Source organism: Populus euphratica, unplaced genomic scaffold (assembly GCF_000495115.2).
Source record: "Populus euphratica unplaced genomic scaffold, PopEup_1.0 scaffold6.1, whole genome shotgun sequence".
Lineage (NCBI taxonomy): Eukaryota > Viridiplantae > Streptophyta > Magnoliopsida > Malpighiales > Salicaceae > Populus > Populus euphratica.
Window position 1 is genome coordinate 303,518 of NW_011499849.1, and position 21,532 is coordinate 325,049.

A 21,532-nucleotide genomic window follows, 5' to 3' on the forward strand; every position below is an offset into this window, starting at 1 on the left:
GAAACATTTGAGCACGGATAGAAGGAACTGTATAATTCCATATAATTCATGGATCAGTGATATTTTGATTAATATATTGGAATAGAAAAGACAATGACACTAAAATAAGTGGTAACATGTTTATCTATAGTTCTAATTTTAATTAAAAATACAAAAAATTATTTCAAATTTATTTTAGACGGATTATCTTATATTTATATCTATATATTTTTAACTAGACATATTTTAAAATAGCAAGTAAACTAATTATTTAATATGTGCTTATCTGCAGGCATGATAATTTTTTTGAAAATAAATAAATATCCAAACTTTTTAAATGTGTTTTTTATAATAAAAATCATATACATGCATTAAATAATTATAGGTGCTAATAAATGAAAAACAAATATTAATATGTCTATTCGATTTGTCTTTTTACATGTTAAATAATTTATTACATGTTAAATAATTTTTTTCCTAACGTAAATGAATTGACATGTATGTTTTATTATCATGTTTTTTGACAACGAGTAAAAATAATAACTATAAATTAAAAGATCAATGTTTATATATAATAAAATATAATAAAAATTATATGTGTTAATAAAAATATATAAAATATCAATCTTATTTTTAACATAATAAAAATCAGGACAATAAAATACAATTTCCTTAGAATTTGTATAATTTTTTTAAGATAAGTGTAAATAAAAAATCAAAATAACAAATTACAAAAGAATAAAGATAAGAATAAAAAAACGGTATAAAAATATTTTTTTAAAAATAAAAAATATTTTAAAAATAAAGACAAATAAGTAATGATAAATAAGTCAAATATAAAAAAATACCAAATATATATATAAAAAATGTTTTCTAAAGAGAAAAACTCAAAACTATACAGATACAATAGATACAGTACCCGTTACAATTAAAAAATAAAAAAAATTCGACTGTACCATTTATACAGTAACATATCATTTACTTTATATGTATAATAAGAATGTTGGACAAATTCCTTTCATAAGCACATAATTATTATTAAAAGTCAAAGAAAAATTAAAATAATAACATAAAATTATTATCACCCACTAAATTTGGAGCTGTATCCGCAATGATAAAAAGATAACAAGAGATAATAGATTCTCTCTCCTCTCACGGTATCGAAAAGTATAACCCAGAAGCAGAAAGGATAATATCATTGACAGCAAATTGTTGGTGAGTTTCTAAAGAAGGCAGCAACACAGGAAAAGTCGATATGGCATACAGTAACTGATATATCAAAGAGAAAGAGAAAGTGACTATTTTTCTTTTTTCTCTTCCTCTTAGAGAGAGATGTCAGGTGGTGGCTGTAGTATAGTTTGGTTCAGGAGAGATCTAAGGGTAGAGGATAACCCGGCACTTGCAGCTGGTGTAAGAGCAGGTGCTGTTGCTGCTGTGTTTGTATGGGCACCTGAGGAGGAAGGCCATTATTATCCTGGTAGGGTCTCAAGGTGGTGGCTTAAACAAAGTTTGGCTCATCTTGACTCTTCTTTAAGGAGTCTTGGTACTTCTCTTGTTACTAAGAGATCAACCGATAGTGTTTCTACTCTTCTTGAGGTTATCAAATCTACTAGGGCTACTCAGCTCTTCTTCAACCACTTATATGGTTGGTCTCTATCTATCTTTTCGTTAGACTTTGTTTTAAATTATTACTTTTGTTCCATGGGGTTTGAGGATCATGTGGTTTGATTGACTCTTCATAATATAATATTCTGTTATCCAATCCTTTTTGGGTTTCGATGTTTTCGTTCCTTTTTTGTTCACTTTCCCTTTGTAGAATTTTCTGGTATTATTGGGTTTTGGATTATTGTGTTGTGATCGATAAATAATTCCATGATTATTGCTTGAAGTTCGTGAGGATTGGAATAGTCTCTTGCGATGGATTTATTGAAGTTGCGATTATACATTTGTTTTCATTGACTAATTGATTATTGAGTAATTGCTTCTGTGGTGATATAATTTGTCATGAATGGTATGGGGCATCCCATAACCATGTGATTCCACTACACCCATTTTCTTTTCAGCAGTTTGTATATGGTTCCCTTTGTATGTTTAGATTGGTCAGTTTCAATTTGAACTCGCTTCAAATTAATTTAGTTGGAAGGGCCTTTGCTAATCTAGTTTTGTTGATTCGAGTCTTTCTTGAGCTTGTGACACGTGCATCCACTGCATGAAGTTGCAATCTACTAGCCTTTCATCCCAACATACGATGGCAATTCATCATTTCCTTATCTATTTTTCATTCCAACAGATGTTGGAAATTCCCAATGCATCAAGTGGCAATTCACTGTCTTTCATTTCAACATTTGTTGATAATTCATCTTTTACTCTCAATTATTGTTTTTCAGATCCCCTATCGCTGGTTAGGGATCATCGGGCGAAGGAGGTTTTGACTGCTCAAGGTATTGCTGTAAGATCTTTTAATGCAGATTTACTTTATGAACCATGGGATGTTAATGATGCCCAAGGCCGTCCCTTCACAACCTTTGCTACTTTCTGGGATAGATGCCTCAGCATGCCTTTTGATCCAGAGGCTCCACTTCTCCCGCCTAAGAGGATTATTTCGGGTATGTCTTCCTTCAAACTTTTCTTTTTGATGGTGCCCCATATTTATGTTTGTGATTTGAGAGAATGCCTTGTCGAGCATCGGAAAAATTAATAAAACAAGAAAATGCAAGCACTCGTTCTGTCTTATTTAATCATACAGTCCTCAAGAGAAACAATATCTATGTATTATCTAACTACCTGAGAGCTCTAAAACTGGATTTCTAGCTGCTCACAAGGTAGGCTTTTCTACACAGCACTTGCCACCACGCTTCCCTTCTGCAATCATAATGAGAATTTGATATCACAACATTAACAGCAGTCCTATTCAACATCTTCAACTCTATGTTCTATTTTCTATCTTCTGTGCATATATTATCCGCAGCATGCTTCTTCTACAGGATTATTCTATATTTTCTTATGTTCTGGCAGGTAATTTTTGTCCTCTCCAATCTGCTTTCACCTATTTATTGCTTTCTTTCAGGTGATGCATCTAGATGCCCTTCAGAGATGCTGGTATTTGAAGATGAATCAGAGAAAGGAACCAATGCACTTCTTGCCAGAGCATGGTCACCTGGATGGAGCAATGCTGATAGGGCTCTGACCACTTTCATTAATGGGCCATTAATTGAGTACTCTAAGAATCGTAGGAAGGCTGATAGCGCTACGACCTCATTTCTCTCTCCGCACTTGCATTTTGGGGAGGTGAGTGTGAGAAAAGTCTTCCATCTTGTTCGCATAAAGCAGGTTCTGTGGGCAAATGAAGGGAACAAGGCTGGCGAAGAGAGTGTAAACTTGTTTCTCAAGTCAATTGGTCTTAGGGAATATTCAAGATACTTGAGTTTCAACCATCCTTACAGTCATGAAAGGCCTCTTCTTGGGCACCTTAAGTTCTTCCCTTGGGTCGTGGATGAAGGCTATTTTAAGGCATGGAGACAAGGTAGAACAGGTTATCCATTAGTTGACGCTGGAATGAGAGAATTGTGGGCTGCTGGTTGGCTGCATGATCGTATACGTGTGGTAGTTGCTAGTTTCTTTGTGAAGGTTCTACAACTTCCATGGAGATGGGGAATGAAGTATTTTTGGGATACCCTATTGGATGCAGATTTAGAGAGCGATGCTCTCGGGTGGCAATACATAACCGGCACTCTCCCAGATGGCCGGGAGTTTGATCGCATAGATAATCCACAGGTGCGGATAAGACATTGTAATTTTTATAAGCTGCCCTTCTGTATTGCATAACTAATTTATGCAACTATGGTATTACAGTTTAATTTATGCATATATCCTACTCATCTTTTCTTAATTTGGACTTGTTTGAAAAATGTCTTAGTTACTCATTGATTGTTCACAGTTTGAGGGTTACAAATTTGACCCAAATGGAGAATACGTGCGCCGGTGGCTTCCTGAACTTGCTAGGCTACCAACTGAATGGATACACCACCCATGGAATGCACCTGAATCTGTACTTCAAGCTGCTGGTATTGAGCTAGGATCAAATTATCCTCTCCCTATTGTAGGGATAGATGCAGCGAAGGTCAGGTTGGAAGAAGCGCTTTCAGAAATGTGGCAGCAAGAAGCTGCTTCAAGAGCTGCAATTGAGAATGGAACTGAGGAAGGGCTTGGAGACTCTTCTGAATCAGCTCCAATTGCCTTCCCTCAAGACATAAATATGGAGGAAAACCATGAGCCTGTGAGAAACAATCCTCCTGCTACAAATCGCCGCTACGAGGATCAGATGGTCCCAAGCATGACGTCTTCTTTTCTGAGAATTGAAGATGAAGAAGCTTCTTCAGATGTTCGCAATTTTACAGGAGATGGCAGAGCAGAGGTACCAAGAGATGTAAATGTCAGTCCACAACCAAGAAGAGACACTTTGAACCAGGGGTTTGTGCAAAGTGTTCATAATGACAACAGTTTGCCACCATTTAACGCTTTGAGAGGTCTGGCAAATGTTGAAGACTCAACAGCAGAATCTTCGAGCAGTAGTAGGAGGGAGAGGGATGGAGGTATAGTTCCAGTTTGGTCCCCTCCAACTTCTAGTTACTCAGAGCAGTTTGTTGGTGATGAAAATGGAATTGGGGCAACTTCTTCTTACTTGCCAAGGCATCCACAATCTCACCAGATACTCAACTGGAGGCGGCTACCCCAAACCGGGTAAGCACTTCATTAAGTATTTGGAAAGAACAAAAAAAGTCAAGGTTCTTTTAATCTTATCACAGCTGATAGTTTACCATTACCCAAGTACTGTGACTGCTTCTTTTGCCAATTAATATTCATGGTATGAAGAAATTAACCAGAGCATGTCAATCACACTAATTTACACCTTCTCTCATAGAGGATTTACTGACAAATCTGTAGATAGTAAATCTATCGAGGATTAACAAGTGAATATAGCGATGACTGGATCTCATGGTGATCTGCTGACATAAGTTGTTTTGATTGTTCTCGACTCTGAACCTTACCCTTGTTAACAGGTAAAACATATATTCATGGTGAGAGCAGGGAGGTGGAGACCCAATGATGCTCAATTTCATACGAGTCAATGTGTTGATAAACCAGAGTCCCTTGTATATCTTTATCCACGTATATTCTCACCATTCTAATATTTTTAGTAGTTGGACATCCAATCTGTATGATACACCAAAATGATTCAGGCATCCCATCTGCTATCCCCTTTTTCTGTACTTGGCTGTTCCATGTATGTAGATATGCTGTATAGTATTTATAAGCGAAGGATGAGAGTGCTGGTAGGGGCATGTAGTTCTCTAATAAACCCAGGTTTGTGCTTTCTTACTTGACTAGGAAGATGATTTTCTGTAATTCAAGCTTGTTATCTTCACTTCCCATTTCCTTTGAAAGATGCTCATTCCTGGGCTCCAATTGTTTTCTGTTGTGAAATGCTGACCAGCTTAGCCTTTTGTGTTGAAATCGTTGCTAGGGTCAAAATATAGCTAGAGTGAGATGGTATCCTCTTCTGCCTATTAGCTGGGGGGGAAGGAGAATGGGAGAAACTAGTTTTATATTATCTGATAGAGTGAAGAAGTTGAACTAGGAAATTTAAGGGGTTACTGATCCTGGATTTTTACAGGTCCATGATTCTTTAGTCGCAATAGCAATTCTTTTACATGTTAGTATCTTGATATATATATCTGCCTTTCTGTTCAACGTCATCAAGCATGCATTTCTGAGGAAACCAACCTGACAAATCATTCAAATTCATTATTCCTTCATCTTTCATCTGGCGTGAAGACCTACAGTTCACTGGGAACAATTACAATCCATCATTTCCCGAATTCTTGCCTTCAGAATAGTTTGACGTTTTCAGGCATGACCAAGTGATTGGCTAGATAATAATGTTACAACAGTCTTGCATGAAACCATTCGGAATATCTGTCTATGGATCAGCATGCAAGTTAAGATTATTGTATGTGGATTTATTTGTATCCTCTGGTTTAGGAGGCTCGGGTACCCGAAGTACAGAGTACACTACGGCTGCAGCCATTGCTCCGAGAATTGGGGATACAATATAGACCCAGAGATTCTTGTAAACACCAGAGACAAGAGCAGGGCCTAAACTTCTTGCAGGGTTCATCGAAGCTCCAGTGATTGGCCTGGAGAATTTATTAAAATGAATGCATCAGATCACTTGAAAACGAACATAATTGAGTTGCAGAAGTGGCTAGACCAGCAAGGGAGTTTGTTTACCCAGCAATCATGGCGTTGAACATTACCGCACCGCCTATTGCAACTCCAGAAAGGTCTTTGCACTGTTGGAACGTAAAACAAAGTGAAAGGGTGAGAAGAAAAATAAACACACAAAAAAAGAGAGGAATATATCACATCTATTTTTTAGCCCCATTTTTTCTTCATTAATATAAAGGATTCTTGAAGAAAGCAACTAGTGTAACTCAGACCATACAGCTCGAGGATCGGTAGCGACACCGCAAATGGTGAACATCAAGATAAATGTAATTATAAATTCCCACACAATTGCTTCTAGATCACTGGTTGGATCTGAGTACTGATTCACTATGGGTTGAATATTTCCTTGCTCATGGAACAGCACCCTAAGAGTTAGACTTGCAAGTGTTGATCCGAGGACCTGAGCCAAAATGTACATCGGCACCTACATAGACATAACACGAGGTTCAGATAAGTTCTACACAAAATATTATTAAGAGGGCGTTTGTTTTCCCTACACAAAATATTTTACTGATTTTCTTGTAATTTTTTTTTGTAATTATCTTATTGGAAAAATGGTAAACATAAAATATATTAAAATTCATTTATTAAAAACAAATTTCAATTTGTGAAGTTTATATAATATTTTTAAATTATTCCACTCACAATATCATTCAATATTATAAACCACCCCCATCACCCACGATAATCTCTCCACTACCACAATCACAGCCACTCTATCATATACCATAACATTTTATTATCATTCTATTGTCATCGTACTTTTCATTGTATCTTATCAAATGTCATATTGAAAAAAAAAACATTTTACTTGTAAATTATTTTCTTTCCATGAAATATTTCACGCAAAACTACTGATTTAATCATAATCTCTCACTTCTTTCCAAGAAAATTTGCGGACAACAGCCAAGGCAATGCTAACTGCAGGATTAAAATGTGCACCAGAGACATGACGAAGAGCATAAATAGCTGCCATCAGAACCGCGCCCCACACAATCGCTATTCCTAACATATTTAGTCTTTGAATTTTGTCAGTGAGAGCAGCTCCACAGCCCACAAATACAAGAATGTACGTCCCCATCAACTCTGCAACAAGCTGCTTTTTAAAAAAAAAACAGGTAATAAATACCTTTGTTAGTAGAAGGTAATTAACTAACCATTGCTGTAATGGTAAAAAAATTGTCAAATTTTCCATAATAATGTATTGAGACCACCTTCTGAAAATTACACAGGGCAGCATTACGGGGAGACAACCATTCTGGGGCAGGACTTGCTGCCTTTGCTTCTGCCATGATTGAGCGTCTAGTAGGCAGCTGGAACTTAGGGGAGGGCTCAGTAATCGAATTTGAGCTAGCCATTGCTATAATCAGAGATTAAGGCACTCCATAACAAGTGTTCTTATATTGAGGTTTTGATCGAGAAAGTGCAGTGAAGGACAAATGCCATGGCGAATCTTTTTTTTGTCACCTAGTTCTGGATGTTATATCTGACGGAATTATATGCGCCATAATTTTACCATTTCATCTTGTGGAAGCCGGACTGGTTTATTGATTGACGTAGAGATTTTGGATGTCATGCCATATAGGCGTATACATTAGGGAATAATCCTACGGTGTACAAGGTTTTTACTTGATCCTAACGGGGAATCATTTTGTTTCTTGAGGGAAGTGTGTAGTGGTGACAACCCAAAATAATCATATTTGAAGAATCGTTTATATCCTTATAGGTCGGCAACTCGAGAAGTTGAAGGGGCGATCCTATACTTGGTTTATTTATTTATTTGTTTATTATAATATCCATGCTGATAATTTAGTTGAACACATGAATTGGTCAATGATAGTTTAATGAAATAATTTTACCAATAGAGCTGATACTCGCAGCGAATTCAGAAATCGATGCTTTTATATTGCTCCAGTAGTAAAAATGATTTTCCTCTTTTCTAAAATAACTGTGCTCCAAAATGTTTTTATATTGATGTTTCGAAATTTACTATGCTCCGGTGTTTGTTCAGCTAAAGGATGACCATATATATTCATATATTTTTTTCAGAATTTATAAAATTAAGAGTGTTGTTTATTTTTTATCAAATCATATTTATTCGAGATTTTACATAACTAAATCTAAAAATTATTAATTTGATGTCTTATTAGACTCATAAATAATTAGACTCGATTTATACTTAAGTCTAACAATATTAAGTCTAACATCTTGTTATTTAAACTTAATATATAACTAAATTTAAAAATAATTACTTTGTAAATAAGTCAAATCTAAGTTGTATGGTTTAACATACAATTGAGTCGATATATATTGAGTTAGTAACCTATCTTTAACCTTTTTTGCTATGAATTTCTTCAGCAAACGGATGGTTTATAAAAAAAATTATTTATCCATCTAATATAGTTTGTTCTTGTAAACTAGTTATCAAATTATTCCATTTTCTGTCACTTTTCACTTGAGTTTCAAAAAATAATATACCTCGAGGATCATTGATGACCAGGGCATTTATTGCAGAGGTGCTGCATTTGTGCCGTCCAAAAAAAGATAAATCACAAGGGGGCAATCAAAAGAATATTAGTAAAAATACTACACACACACACAGAGTCATGTCATCAGAACTGCCTTGCAATTTTTAATGTGTAATGTTCTAAATTATTAACAAGAACAACCAGATCTAGGTTTTTTGACTTGGCAAGAGTCACTCTTTTTAACACATGCTGACAACCAGATGTTCGCAATGGAATCGTTGCCTTCTTCGCAAGTCGGCATGGATATGTCGTGACAAAAGGCATTACTCGTGTCCCGTTATGAGATTTTCTGCAAAATTTTGGAGACGTCAGTTTTTTTCCCCCCTCAAATTTTCTCCACAGTGCCCCAAAATAATTGAATCTGCCAAAGAAGATCTGAAATAATGAAAAAGGGAACAAACGAATAGGTCCCTTGCACAATTCTACTTCCTAAATTTGTGCCAATCCTCAACATTGAAGCATTTCTGGGATCTTGGATGTTAGATTCCTCGAATAATGAAAGTAAAGAGCAATGTCCCATGACAATTATTGTTGATAGGCCATCGTATGCACACGATGAGTAATAAAATCTCACGCTAGAATACTAAAAGATTACGAGTGTCTTCGAAACCTTGAATCTATGCGTTGTTCTTAGTGGGAGGTAGACTTAGCTTTATTTTTTACATCTTTAATAATTTATAGTGCATACTTTTGGGTTCTCTTCTGGTGCCATTCTAAGAAGCGGACGAATCAGAATCATGGGGTGCTAAGACTAGAAATCGTGGCTTTTTCTAGCTGGTAAAGCTTACAGATAGTGCATGATTTATTGAGATTTCAGTCTATTTTAAGTGTTTCTTTTCTGCCAAGAAAGCATCGAAATTTCTGCATTTTTAAGACAGAACAAAAGCATTGGATTCTATTTAGGACCTCTAAATAAATCAACCCTGTTTTTATACCAAGAATAAAGTGCAAATGATTTGAGAATCACCGTGAATTAAAATGGTCTGCGATTGGAATGAAGCAGGTATTCCCCACTGGACTAGCTATAAAGCCAATATTGTGGTAATTTTGCATAAAAAGAAAGGGCCTTGTGGAGTATGTCGAGTCATTTTACTAAATCAATGCAACTTGACTTTTCAAAGCCAAGCACGAGATAATCTAATAAATGAAGTAGATGAACTGTGCCACTAATGATTCATTCTCTCACCTAATTGAGACTTCACTTAGTGCAAATATACTTTGTTTTGGATCATAATCAAGGTAATTTTGTACTTAGAGATCAAAATAAAATCATGCATACTAAAAATATATTAAAACTAGAAATAAACATCGAAACAAAATTCCAACATACATATTAAGTATTTAATTGAATATTATACTTAAACTAAAAACATTATAAGTTAAAGCGCTTAGAATCAAATTTAGCTAAAAATTAATTTATTGTTAGTTGTTATTAATTATTAATCATTTGTTTGTTGTTATGTAATGAGTTGTTACTCAGGGTTCATAATATCTTCCTTTTAATTTTTTTATAATAATTTTTTATTCATCCATAATTTATTTTAATTATATTAATATTTTATAGTAACAAATATTTATCAAGGAATAATTTTTAATAAATTAAATAGTAACTTAAAAATAAATCACATTTGATTTATTTTCAAATGTGTTCATTACTGATATTTCCAAAACAAATTTCTTACAAAAACACCATCTTCTGGTTTCTTTACAGATATATAATTGGGACAGAACTTGCCCCTGCAGTCCTGTCTCACACCCGATAATAATGGATCTTAGAGGGTAATAGACCTTGAACTAGCACCATAATGAAGCTAGGGGTTGACACCTGTGTTAGTGAATGTATTACATGGCATGTGGAAGAGGAAGGAAAGCCTTTCTGTTTCTTTTCTTTTAAAGAGAGAAGGGAGATAAAAAACAAAACAGTCAGTTACATCTGAAAGGACTGAGTTCGAGTGAAATATTCATTGTGCATTACTGGAAGGTTGTATCAGTCTGCTCTTTTTTATATTTAGTGAAAACCCTAGCTGCTCTTGTCTAGGTAAAAAATAATATATATATTATAGAGGTGATCGACATCAAAATTGTCAAACGTTACATGAAACGTAGGACCAAGGAATCAAATCACTGTTTTGGGGTTTGTAATCATCATATTTTTTTCAAAATTCTGGTTGAGTGATCCACATCAAGTTCCTCCTATTTGCAAGCATATGTTCGTCACACACCTTTGAATTTATAGTCTATTTACGCGTGCTAGTTATGGCAAAGTCAGATTTTAGACCAAGCAAATCATCATCTATTTTATCCACCTTTTCGCAGTTGGTGGCTTAAATTATTTAATTGCTTCCCATATTATCAATCATAATCCAAATAGAAAGGGAGACATGTAATTAAGCCATTAAAAGTTAAATTAAAAATAAAAACAATTATCATGGTTGCTGTTAAATATCGAGCACTCTGTATCACCAGACTCTTTCTGATAGTTTTTATTTTCTTCCAAAACAGATGTTGCTATTTCTTAAAGTAGCTTAATTAGGAGATAATAAATTAAATGGGAACCTCTTCCCAAAAAACAATTAAATGGGAACGGGATGGTTGAAACGTGACTTTTTTCATGAATTACCAATTAACCCCTCTCTCTTTGCACGAAGAGACCTATTAAATTAGGCAGTCAACCGTTTTTATCCTACTATTTTTCTTTTCCGTTAAAATAAAAATTTAATTGCAAGGTTTTCTCTTCTCTTCTTCTTTTTTTTTTCTTTTTTTATAGGAAAAGTATTTTCCTTTAATGGACGGAGTATCTTACAAGCCAGGGATGGGTAGAAAAAGACAATTTAATGAACTAACAGTCCAATAGAAAGTAGACAGAATGTAAAATAAAGATTGTCATTGTCCTGAGTTGCAAATATAGAAGCTTTTCAAGGCATTGATTACCATCTATAAACCAGACATCCTCAAGTCAATGAAAGTTTGCCTGGTCATGGTCAACAAAAACACACATGATGTATTAACAAATATACTAGAGAACAAAACCCAGATTTTTTTTCCTGCTAATTCACTTTCACAGTGAAATAACTCCATCTCCATTTTTTTCATCCTATTTTTCTTTTAATTCCATTGAGAATACTTTTTTTCTTTTTAATTTAATCTCTTTGTGCCCTAATGGCATGAGAAGATAATTTAAAGTAAGAGGATCACAACATAAAATAAAACGAAAATACATAGGCAATATTAAATTTTTTTAGAATTTTTATTTTGGTTTAATTTTTTTTAATCCCTTATTTGAAAAAGAAAAGAAAAACTCATAAAAAAAACCTTTTTATTAATTGTTTCTATTTAAATATTAATTATTTTACATTTTTCTAGTTTCATGATACTTCAGAAATGTTAGTTTGATTTGTATCTAATTGTTTTCTCTTATATTTTATATGAAATAATTGTATTTGCAATGCAAACAACATATTTTTGTGAAAACATGTTCATAATGTAATTATTTTTTTCATGTTAGAAATTAACTTGAAATTATATTTGCAATGTAAACAACATATTTCTGTTTTTAAATTAAAAAAATCATAATATTTTAAAATACATCCATTACATTAATATATATTTTTTATTATATTGTAAATTAACTTGAAATTTTATGAGCGGGAAAGTACAGGTAACACTGGACAATCATGAAATGCAATCCAAGTCCACAGTCTTAGCCATGAGCGATGGTATTTGCTTGCTTGTCAATTTATGATCGGCAAGGACAAATAACATAGAGATTTTTCACAATTATTCTCAGAAATTACATGTTAACAGCTACCACGCTCATCATACTCAACAATTGACAAACACAGAAAAGATTTAACAAACTAATCTACCTTCTATAAATCCTAATACACTAAAACTTAACCGAATACAGCTGCCAACAATTGATGGATTTAAATGTCAAATTACAGAATTTTAGACTAACATGAAGAAATCATGATATTGGCGATCATCTTGTCAACACAGCCACCATATCAATCTGCAAATGTAATTATATGACAAGAAAAAAAAAAATGTTAAATAACATATGACATTCATATTTACTACATTATTTAAAAAATAAATAACATCATTCATAAGAAAACAAGACGTACCTCCCGATCTAAACAGGTTTATTCACTCATACATTCTCTGTATCCATTTAAGCTTCTTTTGAAGATCTCCCATACTTGCTCACATTTCTCTCTTCCTTTTTAAACTCAAATACTCAGTAGTAATGGCATGAAATTCATCTCCTATGGTAACTTCTTCAATGAAGTGAAGCTCTGCCATAACCTCAAGAATATGACACCGTTTCCTATCCATGCTAAAAGATGTTGAATCACGTTTGGTGGACATGCTGTCAACTAGTTGATCCCAACATGACAGCAGCTGTAATCCGATTTTATAAGGCTTTTTTCCCATCTTAAACCTCAAAATATTATTTTTTATTTTCTCTTGTGTTACTTTTGCTGGACATTTTAACCACGCCAATTATTTTACAAATATCATCCATAAAATTTGAAATGCCATCCTTCTCAGAATCACCGTTTTCTTCCAAATTAGGCTCATCAACATTGGCATTGTGGTTGCTATCATCACCAGCATCATCATCACACAAGACTTTGAAAGATGGTGCCCACACGTAATGTCTAGTAGCAACGATGGTTGAGAAAACTTAAACCATAAAGATGGTTCGGTACCAGCCTGCCTAGATATTTTTTCTTCTCTTATTTCCTACATAAAACAAATACAATTAATTAATATGAATTTAAATAATTTAGGAATTACTAAAATAATATAAATAGAAATTAAAGATTAAGGATCATGGAAAATAACCTGAATTTTTGTTTTCCATCACTAATCACTTATAGAGATAGTTGCTCCAACCAACACTAGTTTCAGAAATCAGCTCTGTCCACATCCTCCAATCCTTCTTGTAGCCATCTCATTTGTTTTGCAGTTGTGACTTGGTGAATATAAGGCTAATTTGTTCTTTGAAGGATGTCAATAGAGATTTCCTACCAGCTTTATTGAAATGAGTATTTGGTCTCATTACCATGTCGATGGTCTTGATGTAAATATCACAAACAATATGCAACATTTCCTTAGTCCAAGTAACTTTATCCATAATTTAAGGACCTATTATTCCTAGTTCAATAACATATTTGAAAGCAAACAACCAATGTCATTTTGTATAGACAATAATTTAAGCATTAGCTGTAAGATTAAACACTAACACCAAATAATAACATTAACTAAGTAAGAACTGCAGGTCATAAAATATTCCTTTGTTATGGAACCGAGCCCTTTCCTTCTTAAAAAGAACAAAACAACAACACAACATGCAAAAGCTGTATAAGATAAACCAGTGACTGTATAATTCTACAGTTTCATTAATGAGCAATGACTAATTCGAAAACCCCCTAGTGAGTTGATGATTTCTTAGTTTTATTAATCCATGATTATGACATGTCTGGCTCCTCACTAGTCACAAGTCAACAAAGACAGCCAAAATTAAAGGAGCAATCATCTCTAGTAGCTGCAACAAAGTTTAACGAATGGTGAGCCTGAATTACCTTAGTTATTATCATATTTTGTTGGGGGCCAACACTCATAAATAAGAGCTTCAAAAGCAGATGATATCCAATAATGCACAAGCATATTCAAACTGATCCCTTCTTGTTCTTGCTTTAGTTTTCCTTGTATGACAAACATGTAAGCAATTTAAATATCAAATTTGTTTCTTTCAGACCCGATCTCTTAGCCATTAATTACAAGTAATGAAACATAAGTTCACTAACCACAATATGCAGTGATGGGCAGGGACTAAAAAAGTTCAAAATCCATTCGAAATGTGGGACAATGAGCTCATGTTAAACCCATTTATTGTCCTACACACTCACGGGGTAGGTCCAGGACACCAGAACATTAAAACTAGAGGTCTACAGTGAGTATGGAAATAGAGTATGTTGCCTGAACCCCTATCACTTATCAATGTTCTTACTTTGAATCTTAGCATGGAGAAAATGAAATAAAATTCTGGTTTTTGATTGGATGAAAAATACAATTCTATAAATGAAACAAGTTTGAACATTAGCTTGTTGCAATGATTGATATGTTAAAGATTTAGCCTAAAATATAATGTAAATAACTCAATCAACAACACCCTAAGTTTCGATTTTGTGTAATTAAAATAGATATTCAGTTAAAGATCTGTAAAGAAGCAACTACATTACCTGCTTCACAACACCTTCTCTGTTTGTTCTTTGTAGTTTTCGGGTCATTCTTGTTATTGAGCCTCCACAAACAACACAAATCTGCAGATAGCTTTTGCAACAATATACATGCAAATATCAGACACAAGCATGCTTCTAGTTAATTTTTTATTTTTATTTTGCAATGACAGAACAAGGAGGTGCCAAATCTAGGTTTTAATTTTGAAGACAACGAAGGAAAAAAATGGTCTCAGTGTAGAAGCTACAAAAAATACTGATTCAAAACACTTTTTTCCACACTCAAATAGATCTCATAGATCATTACCTTACAGAAAAGAATCGGGCAGGTTCAATTTTGGACAAGTAATAGTTTTTTAAAAGAGAGAAAAAATGAAAGAAGATTAATTTTGAGAGGAGAGGAGAGGATCGAAGAAGACAAGCGACGAGTGACTACTAGAGAGAAGATGGATTGGCAAATGCCCAGTCGAAAACCATTGCAGGGTAAAGGGTGGCATGATATAAGGATGAGGGTTATCTTGGAAAGTTGGTTTTGCAACAGTTATTTCCTCTCTCTTCTGATCGTATCTGTTGTCGATGGAGAGAAAAAAAAAATTGCGGTATGCGGTAACAACACCCTAAAAGCTGGTTTTAATAGGGTTTTTTTTTATATGAATGTAATAGTAATTATTTTTTATTTAAAAATATATTTAAATAATATTTTTTATTTTTAAAAATTATTTTTAATATCAATATATTAAAATAATAAAAAAATTAAATTCAAACTAAAACAATAAATTTTTAATACTGTGTTCACAGTATAAAACTAAAGTTCAACTTTAATTTTTAATGGGTCCGGCTTTAAGAAAACACTGGTTTAATATTAACTAAATATAAATTATTTAAATTTTTTTAAAATTTATTTGTTATCACACTTTTAAATACTATTTAAATTAAACTGAGAAGCAATGGTGAATCGCGATTTTGGCCCCGCTTAAGTGTGTGGAATTAGAACCTGATGCGTGTTGGATTAAAAAATAAATAAATTGAAGTTGACCGCATTAAAATTGAACAATTTAACAAGTTGATATAAACAAAATCTAATTTGATTTTTGTTTTAAAAAAAGAAGAGAATTAGGTTTAATTGATGGAATAAATTTGAATTAACTTACTAACATGTGATGTAACCTGAACATTGAATCAGGTTCTGGCAGACGAGTTTAATAACTTATCCCCTGCTGGTAATAATTTCGATCCCAAGACAAAGAAAAGGGAGAATAAATGTTTTGGTCGACGAGTAATTTTGGGCAGGGGTGGCGGTGTACACGTGTGACTGTTATTTGATGGTTAATTTTTGTGTTTTAAAAGTATTTAAAAAAATTTAATTTTTTTATTTATTTTAAATTAATATATTTTTAATATTTTTAAATTATTTTAATATATTAATACCTAAAATAATGTTTAAAAACTAAAAAAATAACATAAATATATATTTTAATATAAAAAATTATTTAAAAACAACCGCACTCAGTACAAAACCGAGAAGGAAACAAAGACAAAACAGTCGAAACAGCGCAAAGTCAACAAGAAAGAAGTCTCTGATATATACCAAGCCTTTTGCTTTTCTTTATTGTACTCTTATTTTCTCTCTCTCTGGCATTGCAAAAGGACTCTCCTAAAGCGGTCAGAAGATCATCGTATAGGCATCCTTCGATTCTTTCCCCTTCTCTCACAATCTTCTTTTTTGTTAATTATACAAATAAATTCCTTTTTTTTTCTCTAGAAAAAGATATTGGGATTGTTCTCTCATCTTGCCTTTTTTTCCTTTTTCTTTCGTTCTTAAGCATCTTTGTTTTTTTTATTCAATTGCTTGTGCATACTAATAGGTAATACAAACAAGAACCAGCCTTTCCTCACGAAACAATAACCACAAGGAAACTAAACCCATTTTGAGCTGTTAATTGGATAGTTCAGAGGTAATTCTTTCATACCCAGTCCTTGTTTTGACTTGTTTTTATGAAGGGGTTTTATTTTTTTGTGTCTTTTTATAAGGTTTTTATGTGTTTGTTCTATTTATATGATCAGGTTTGGAATTCGATGGTGCAGATACTGGATTTGGGGAGGTGGAATCTTGAATATTGAAAGCGGATGGTGGTAATTTAATTGAACAAGTTGGAGGCGGTGTGCATAGTCCTGTTTCTATGGATATGTTTTGCTGTTTTAGTCCTTCCTACTCTCAGGTAAAAGCTATTATTTCTTTCTTGGTTTTTGTTATTTTCTGTATGTGTATGTGATTTTCAACCTTAATTCATAATTAGGCTGTAAGATTGGAAGTGGAACATGGGGCCAAACGTGTGATAAGCTATTTCTAAGTGGGAATTTTGCATTTTTCGTATAATTTTGGGATTTAATTTTGAATATACATTAAATAACTCATGGCTGAAAATTTGTTGGTCTCATAGAACCGATACTTCATGTTTTCGTTCTGTCAATGTTTACCTACTTGTTTCATGAGTTTTTCGAGGATCTAGAATTTACTCTGTAGGTGTAGAATACACACTAACTGTTCCAAAAAAGATGTTTTACTAACGGGCTTGCAGTATCAAGGTCTTCTATGCAATCCCAAAAGAAAACGCAGTTCCAAGTTTTGCCATTGTTTCTCATTAATATTATCTAGCATCCTTCAACAGCTCAATTGCTTGCAGTGGAGAAATACATTTTACACGTATTATTTCATTTAGTGCCGTCCCTGAGTGCTATCTTACCTGAGCTCTTTAGTGAACTAGAACTCATTTGTGCTTGCTTTCATAGGCTGAGATTGTTGTTACCTGTAGCTTGTAGGTGGGCGATCGTCATCTAGCTCTGGTAAGGGAAAAAATCATGAGGGTTTGATCAAGTATGGTTTCAGCCTAGTAAAAGGGAAAGCTAATCATCCAATGGAGGATTATCATGTTGCCAAGTTTGTGCAGATTCAAGGACATGAATTAGGGCTTTTTGCTATTTATGATGGTCATTTGGGAGACAGTGTGCCTGCATACCTACAGAAGCATTTGTTTTCCAATATTCTAAAGGAGGTTTGGCTTTACTTCAAACCATTTTATCTGTAGCCTAACGTTTTGGTCTGCTTTACAAATAGCATTGGAATGCTTATTCTTTATCTGATCACTCTAGGAAGAGTTTTGGGTTGACCCCAACAGATCTATCTCAAAAGCCTATGAGAGGACGGACCAGACAATTCTCTCTAATAGTTCTGACTTGGGGCGAGGAGGTTCTACAGCTGTGACTGCAATCTTGATAAATGGTAAAAGACTATGGGTAGCTAATGTTGGAGATTCAAGAGCAGTTCTTTCAAGAGGGGAGCAAGCAAGACAAATGACCACAGATCATGAACCCAACACTGAACGAGGCAGCATAGAGAACAAAGGTGGCTTTGTCTCAAACATGCCAGGTCTTTTCCACAGAAGCCATTATTAGTAATCTCTCTGTTTGAATAACTGCTCTTCTGAATTTAATAGACACTAATGGTATTCTGAGGAAATTTTTGGCTAGTCAGTATCTTCTAATATTTTCACTGGGGAGCGCCTTCTAATATTTTAATGGCTTTATAGTTTTTCTGTTTATGATTTTTGCATGTTAATCTATAATTTCAAAGAATTAGGCAAAAATTTTATTTCTTTTAGATGCTCATTTTTCACCATTTTGAAATTCTCAAGCAATTGAACCAGCATCATCCAAACCCAAACAAGACTTCAGGGTGATGAATTATCTAATTAGGTTGAATTAATGCAGCATTCAGACTGTAATAGACAGTTTAGAGTTCACTGGCTGCCACTTAACTTTGATCTGCATGAAAGTAATCTTTGAAAATAAAAATAGGTATGCTCAAGAAGAGAGGAGCTGCGGTGCCCCCCTGATCGCCTGGGGATTCATCTTGGATGAGTATTCACACACATATTTTTACATCATTGAAAAAACCTTTCCGTAAGAAATTTAGTTTTACTTATCATGCAGTGTTCTGCAGGTGAGGTGGTGTTGAAGCTTTCATGCTTATTGTTCAAATTGTTTTGCTTTTGGGTGTTCAAATCCTTTCTACACTTAAGAGCTACCGAATGCTTCCTTCTATTATCCTATTTTCTGTAATTTCCTACTATCTTAAGGATTACATGACCAAAGTCTTTTAAGGCACTTTGATACCTTGGACATTAAGTGACTGGTTAATGATTTCTGTTTCTATTGAGAATAACTAACACCTTCAGAACATAAATTATTTCCCTCACTTTCGTAATTTTTTTCTCTACAACCAAACAGTCCATTCTATACCAAAAACAGATACAGTGACCATCTGCATCCAACAGACATATTCAAATTTCAAATTCAGTTAAAGATGTGAAAAGGATGTAGTTGCTTTTGAGATGAAAATAAACTTTTTATTCAATTAGAAAAATGGTGCAAGTACAAAAAGTTATGTTTACTCCCAATTTTTTAACTCAATTTGATGAAGAGATTTATTTTTTTCCCCCTCCAAATATGAGACATTCATGATCCTTTGGTTAATTTGAGCCAGTGTATGAAAATGATCTAACTATGAGGTGTAGTTTGCTTTCTTCCCCTGTAGTTTGCATGTAACCAACTGCAATGCCAGACCACCTCGTAGCTGCTTGTATGGATGAGCTGGAAGTGGCTTGGCGGTTTTCATGTTATCTTTCAAATATTGACTGCTTATTCTATTTCTGGAATCATGGTTGCGCAGTTTTACTGTTGCTTCAACTGAACAAGGATGATCATGGGTTTGGGGATAATACTTGCAAGTTACAGTACTGTTGATCTAGCTTCCATTTTGAACTTATTTCCAGGAGATGTTCCTAGAGTTAATGGACAGCTGGCAGTTTCTCGTGCTTTTGGAGACAAGAGCCTTAAATCACATCTGCGATCTGATCCTGACATACAAGAAACAGACATAGATAACAATACTGAAGTTCTTGTACTTGCAAGCGATGGTCTTTGGAAGGTGAATCATTTCATATTAACTTCATTTTCCATGTTGAGTCAGTGCTAACTACCTGTACTGGCTAAAGAATTTGCAATGTGCTTGTATGAGAAAGAAATCCATCAAATCTCACCCTTTTCCCATGTGAATACACAGGTTATGTCAAATCAAGAGGCTGTTGATATTGCAAGGAGGATCAAAGACCCACTGAAAGCAGCTAAGCAGCTAACAGCAGAGGCATTAAAAAGAGAAAGTAAAGATGACATATCTTGTGTTGTTGTTAGATTTAGGGGGTAGAAATCTTTGAAACAAATCATTGTTATCCAGGTGCCAGAATATACCTATTATAAGAAGAGTTTCTTTACACCGGTTACCAGTGTGTGGATCAGACAAATGGATAATACATACTTGGCTGGGATGCTCCGCAGGGTCTCCAGTGGTTCGGAATTTGCTGAAGAAAAGAGAAGATTAGAAAGGACCCCCCATTGTAAAATTATTTTATTGATTAGGTTCTGGTGTTTGATATTGTTTGATTTCCTTGTGGAAGTGGTTTAGAACATCTGGTGTATATTGTCTTCTATTCTATGCCCAGAAAACCATGCATGTATCTTTGTTCTGATGAAGAATATGGTCTTGATTGCGATTGGAGGATTTTCACTGAACGTTTACTACGAAGAGCATCTCTATAGCTATGAAGAATATGGTCTGTCTCCAAGTCGTTCAGGAGTTTTTGAATTTATCATGGCAGATCTTCTATCCCAAGTTCTGCACCTTTTGGAGCTGTCTTGGCTCTCAACCAGCCGTCTTAATTTGATGTTAATTAAAATTGTACAGCTGATTTTGATGTCAGGTGTTATTTAGGCAGTTTGATTTGTGTAGGTAATTGGATGGTGCTGGTTTCATTGAAAGCGCGTGCAAATTAAATAAGTTGCAAAAATAAGAAAGTGTTGTCTGTGAGGCCCTCGCCATGTTGCGTTGTACCGAAATATGCTTGAACCGTTGTAATTGTATGGTTATTAATAAATTATGTTCATATGTTGTAAAATTTATTGTTTTGTTATTTCAATTGAAATGATTATAAGGCACGTAATTCATTATGAGATTTTCATTGGGAATTTAACGTCACCGAAAGATATTTGAGGATGTGATCAATCATCAAAAAAAAAAAAAAACTCGAATATTAAAAAATAAAATTAAAAAAATATAAAAACAGAATTTAATTTATCTAAGTTAATTTGTCAATTATATAATTTAATAATAAAACTAGAATAATGTTATATAAATTAAATTAAATAAAACAATGAATCTCCAATACGATATTAAATAGTGAAATTAAAAAAAAATCAATCTAAGAAAAACAACAAAAAAAACCTCAGGTTAATCTGCTAAGATCTCAACTAGATAAATAAAATTAAAATAACCTCATAAAAAAATAAAAAGTATGAAGCTCAATCCCTAATTTTCTCATTATTAAAGGATAAGATTAAAAAAAATCTAAATAAAAAATCAAAGTCAACTTAGAC

At 33.7% G+C, this 21,532-nt stretch overlaps 3 protein-coding genes and 1 long non-coding RNA gene across 7 annotated transcripts; 2 read left to right on the forward strand and 2 right to left on the reverse strand.

Moving 5' to 3' along the window:
- The first annotated feature begins 1,080 nt into the window (after positions 1 to 1,080).
- On the forward strand, positions 1,081 to 5,423 carry CRY1 (cryptochrome 1). 2 transcript variants are annotated; one of them, XM_011018166.1, is made up of 5 exons: positions 1,082 to 1,624; positions 2,367 to 2,585; positions 3,047 to 3,753; positions 3,917 to 4,719; positions 5,040 to 5,423. In XM_011018166.1, exons 1-5 carry the CDS (start codon positions 1,312 to 1,314, stop codon positions 5,041 to 5,043), a joined length of 2,046 nt encoding a protein of 681 aa, XP_011016468.1. In that variant the 5' UTR covers positions 1,082 to 1,311; the 3' UTR covers positions 5,044 to 5,423. The 2 variants fall into 2 exon arrangements, with proteins under 2 accessions (XP_011016473.1, XP_011016468.1); XM_011018171.1 differs by lacking the exon at positions 5,040 to 5,423 and having other exon boundaries at positions 1,081 to 1,624; positions 3,917 to 4,723.
- A 601-nt stretch (positions 5,424 to 6,024) lies between these two features.
- LOC105119980 (aquaporin NIP1-1-like) lies at positions 6,025 to 7,905 on the reverse strand. Of its 2 annotated transcripts, none has more exons than XM_011018184.1 (3): positions 7,482 to 7,905; positions 7,145 to 7,363; positions 6,025 to 6,691 (listed from the first exon to the last, which is right to left on the reverse strand). In XM_011018184.1, the coding sequence occupies exons 1-3, from the start codon at positions 7,623 to 7,625 to the stop codon at positions 6,464 to 6,466; spliced, it is 591 nt and encodes a 196-aa protein (XP_011016486.1). In that variant the 5' UTR covers positions 7,626 to 7,905; the 3' UTR covers positions 6,025 to 6,463. The 2 variants fall into 2 exon arrangements, with proteins under 2 accessions (XP_011016486.1, XP_011016481.1); XM_011018179.1 differs by having other exon boundaries at positions 7,479 to 7,905.
- Positions 7,906 to 12,530: 4,625 nt separating this feature from the next.
- On the reverse strand, positions 12,531 to 15,604 carry LOC105119995 (uncharacterized). The gene is made up of 4 exons (XR_841235.1): positions 15,351 to 15,604; positions 13,647 to 15,137; positions 12,923 to 13,544; positions 12,531 to 12,807 (listed from the first exon to the last, which is right to left on the reverse strand). It is a non-coding gene; the product is annotated as an uncharacterized LOC105119995 (long non-coding RNA).
- A 990-nt stretch (positions 15,605 to 16,594) lies between these two features.
- On the forward strand, positions 16,595 to 20,851 carry LOC105120002 (probable protein phosphatase 2C 9). Of its 2 annotated transcripts, XM_011018203.1 has the most exons (7): positions 16,595 to 16,725; positions 16,909 to 16,998; positions 17,108 to 17,262; positions 17,857 to 18,096; positions 18,194 to 18,470; positions 19,876 to 20,030; positions 20,166 to 20,851. In XM_011018203.1, exons 3-7 carry the CDS (start codon positions 17,224 to 17,226, stop codon positions 20,304 to 20,306), a joined length of 852 nt encoding a protein of 283 aa, XP_011016505.1. In that variant the 5' UTR covers positions 16,595 to 16,725; positions 16,909 to 16,998; positions 17,108 to 17,223; the 3' UTR covers positions 20,307 to 20,851. The 2 variants fall into 2 exon arrangements, with proteins under 2 accessions (XP_011016505.1, XP_011016500.1); XM_011018198.1 differs by having other exon boundaries at positions 16,595 to 16,998.
- Positions 20,852 to 21,532: the final 681 nt, after the last annotated feature.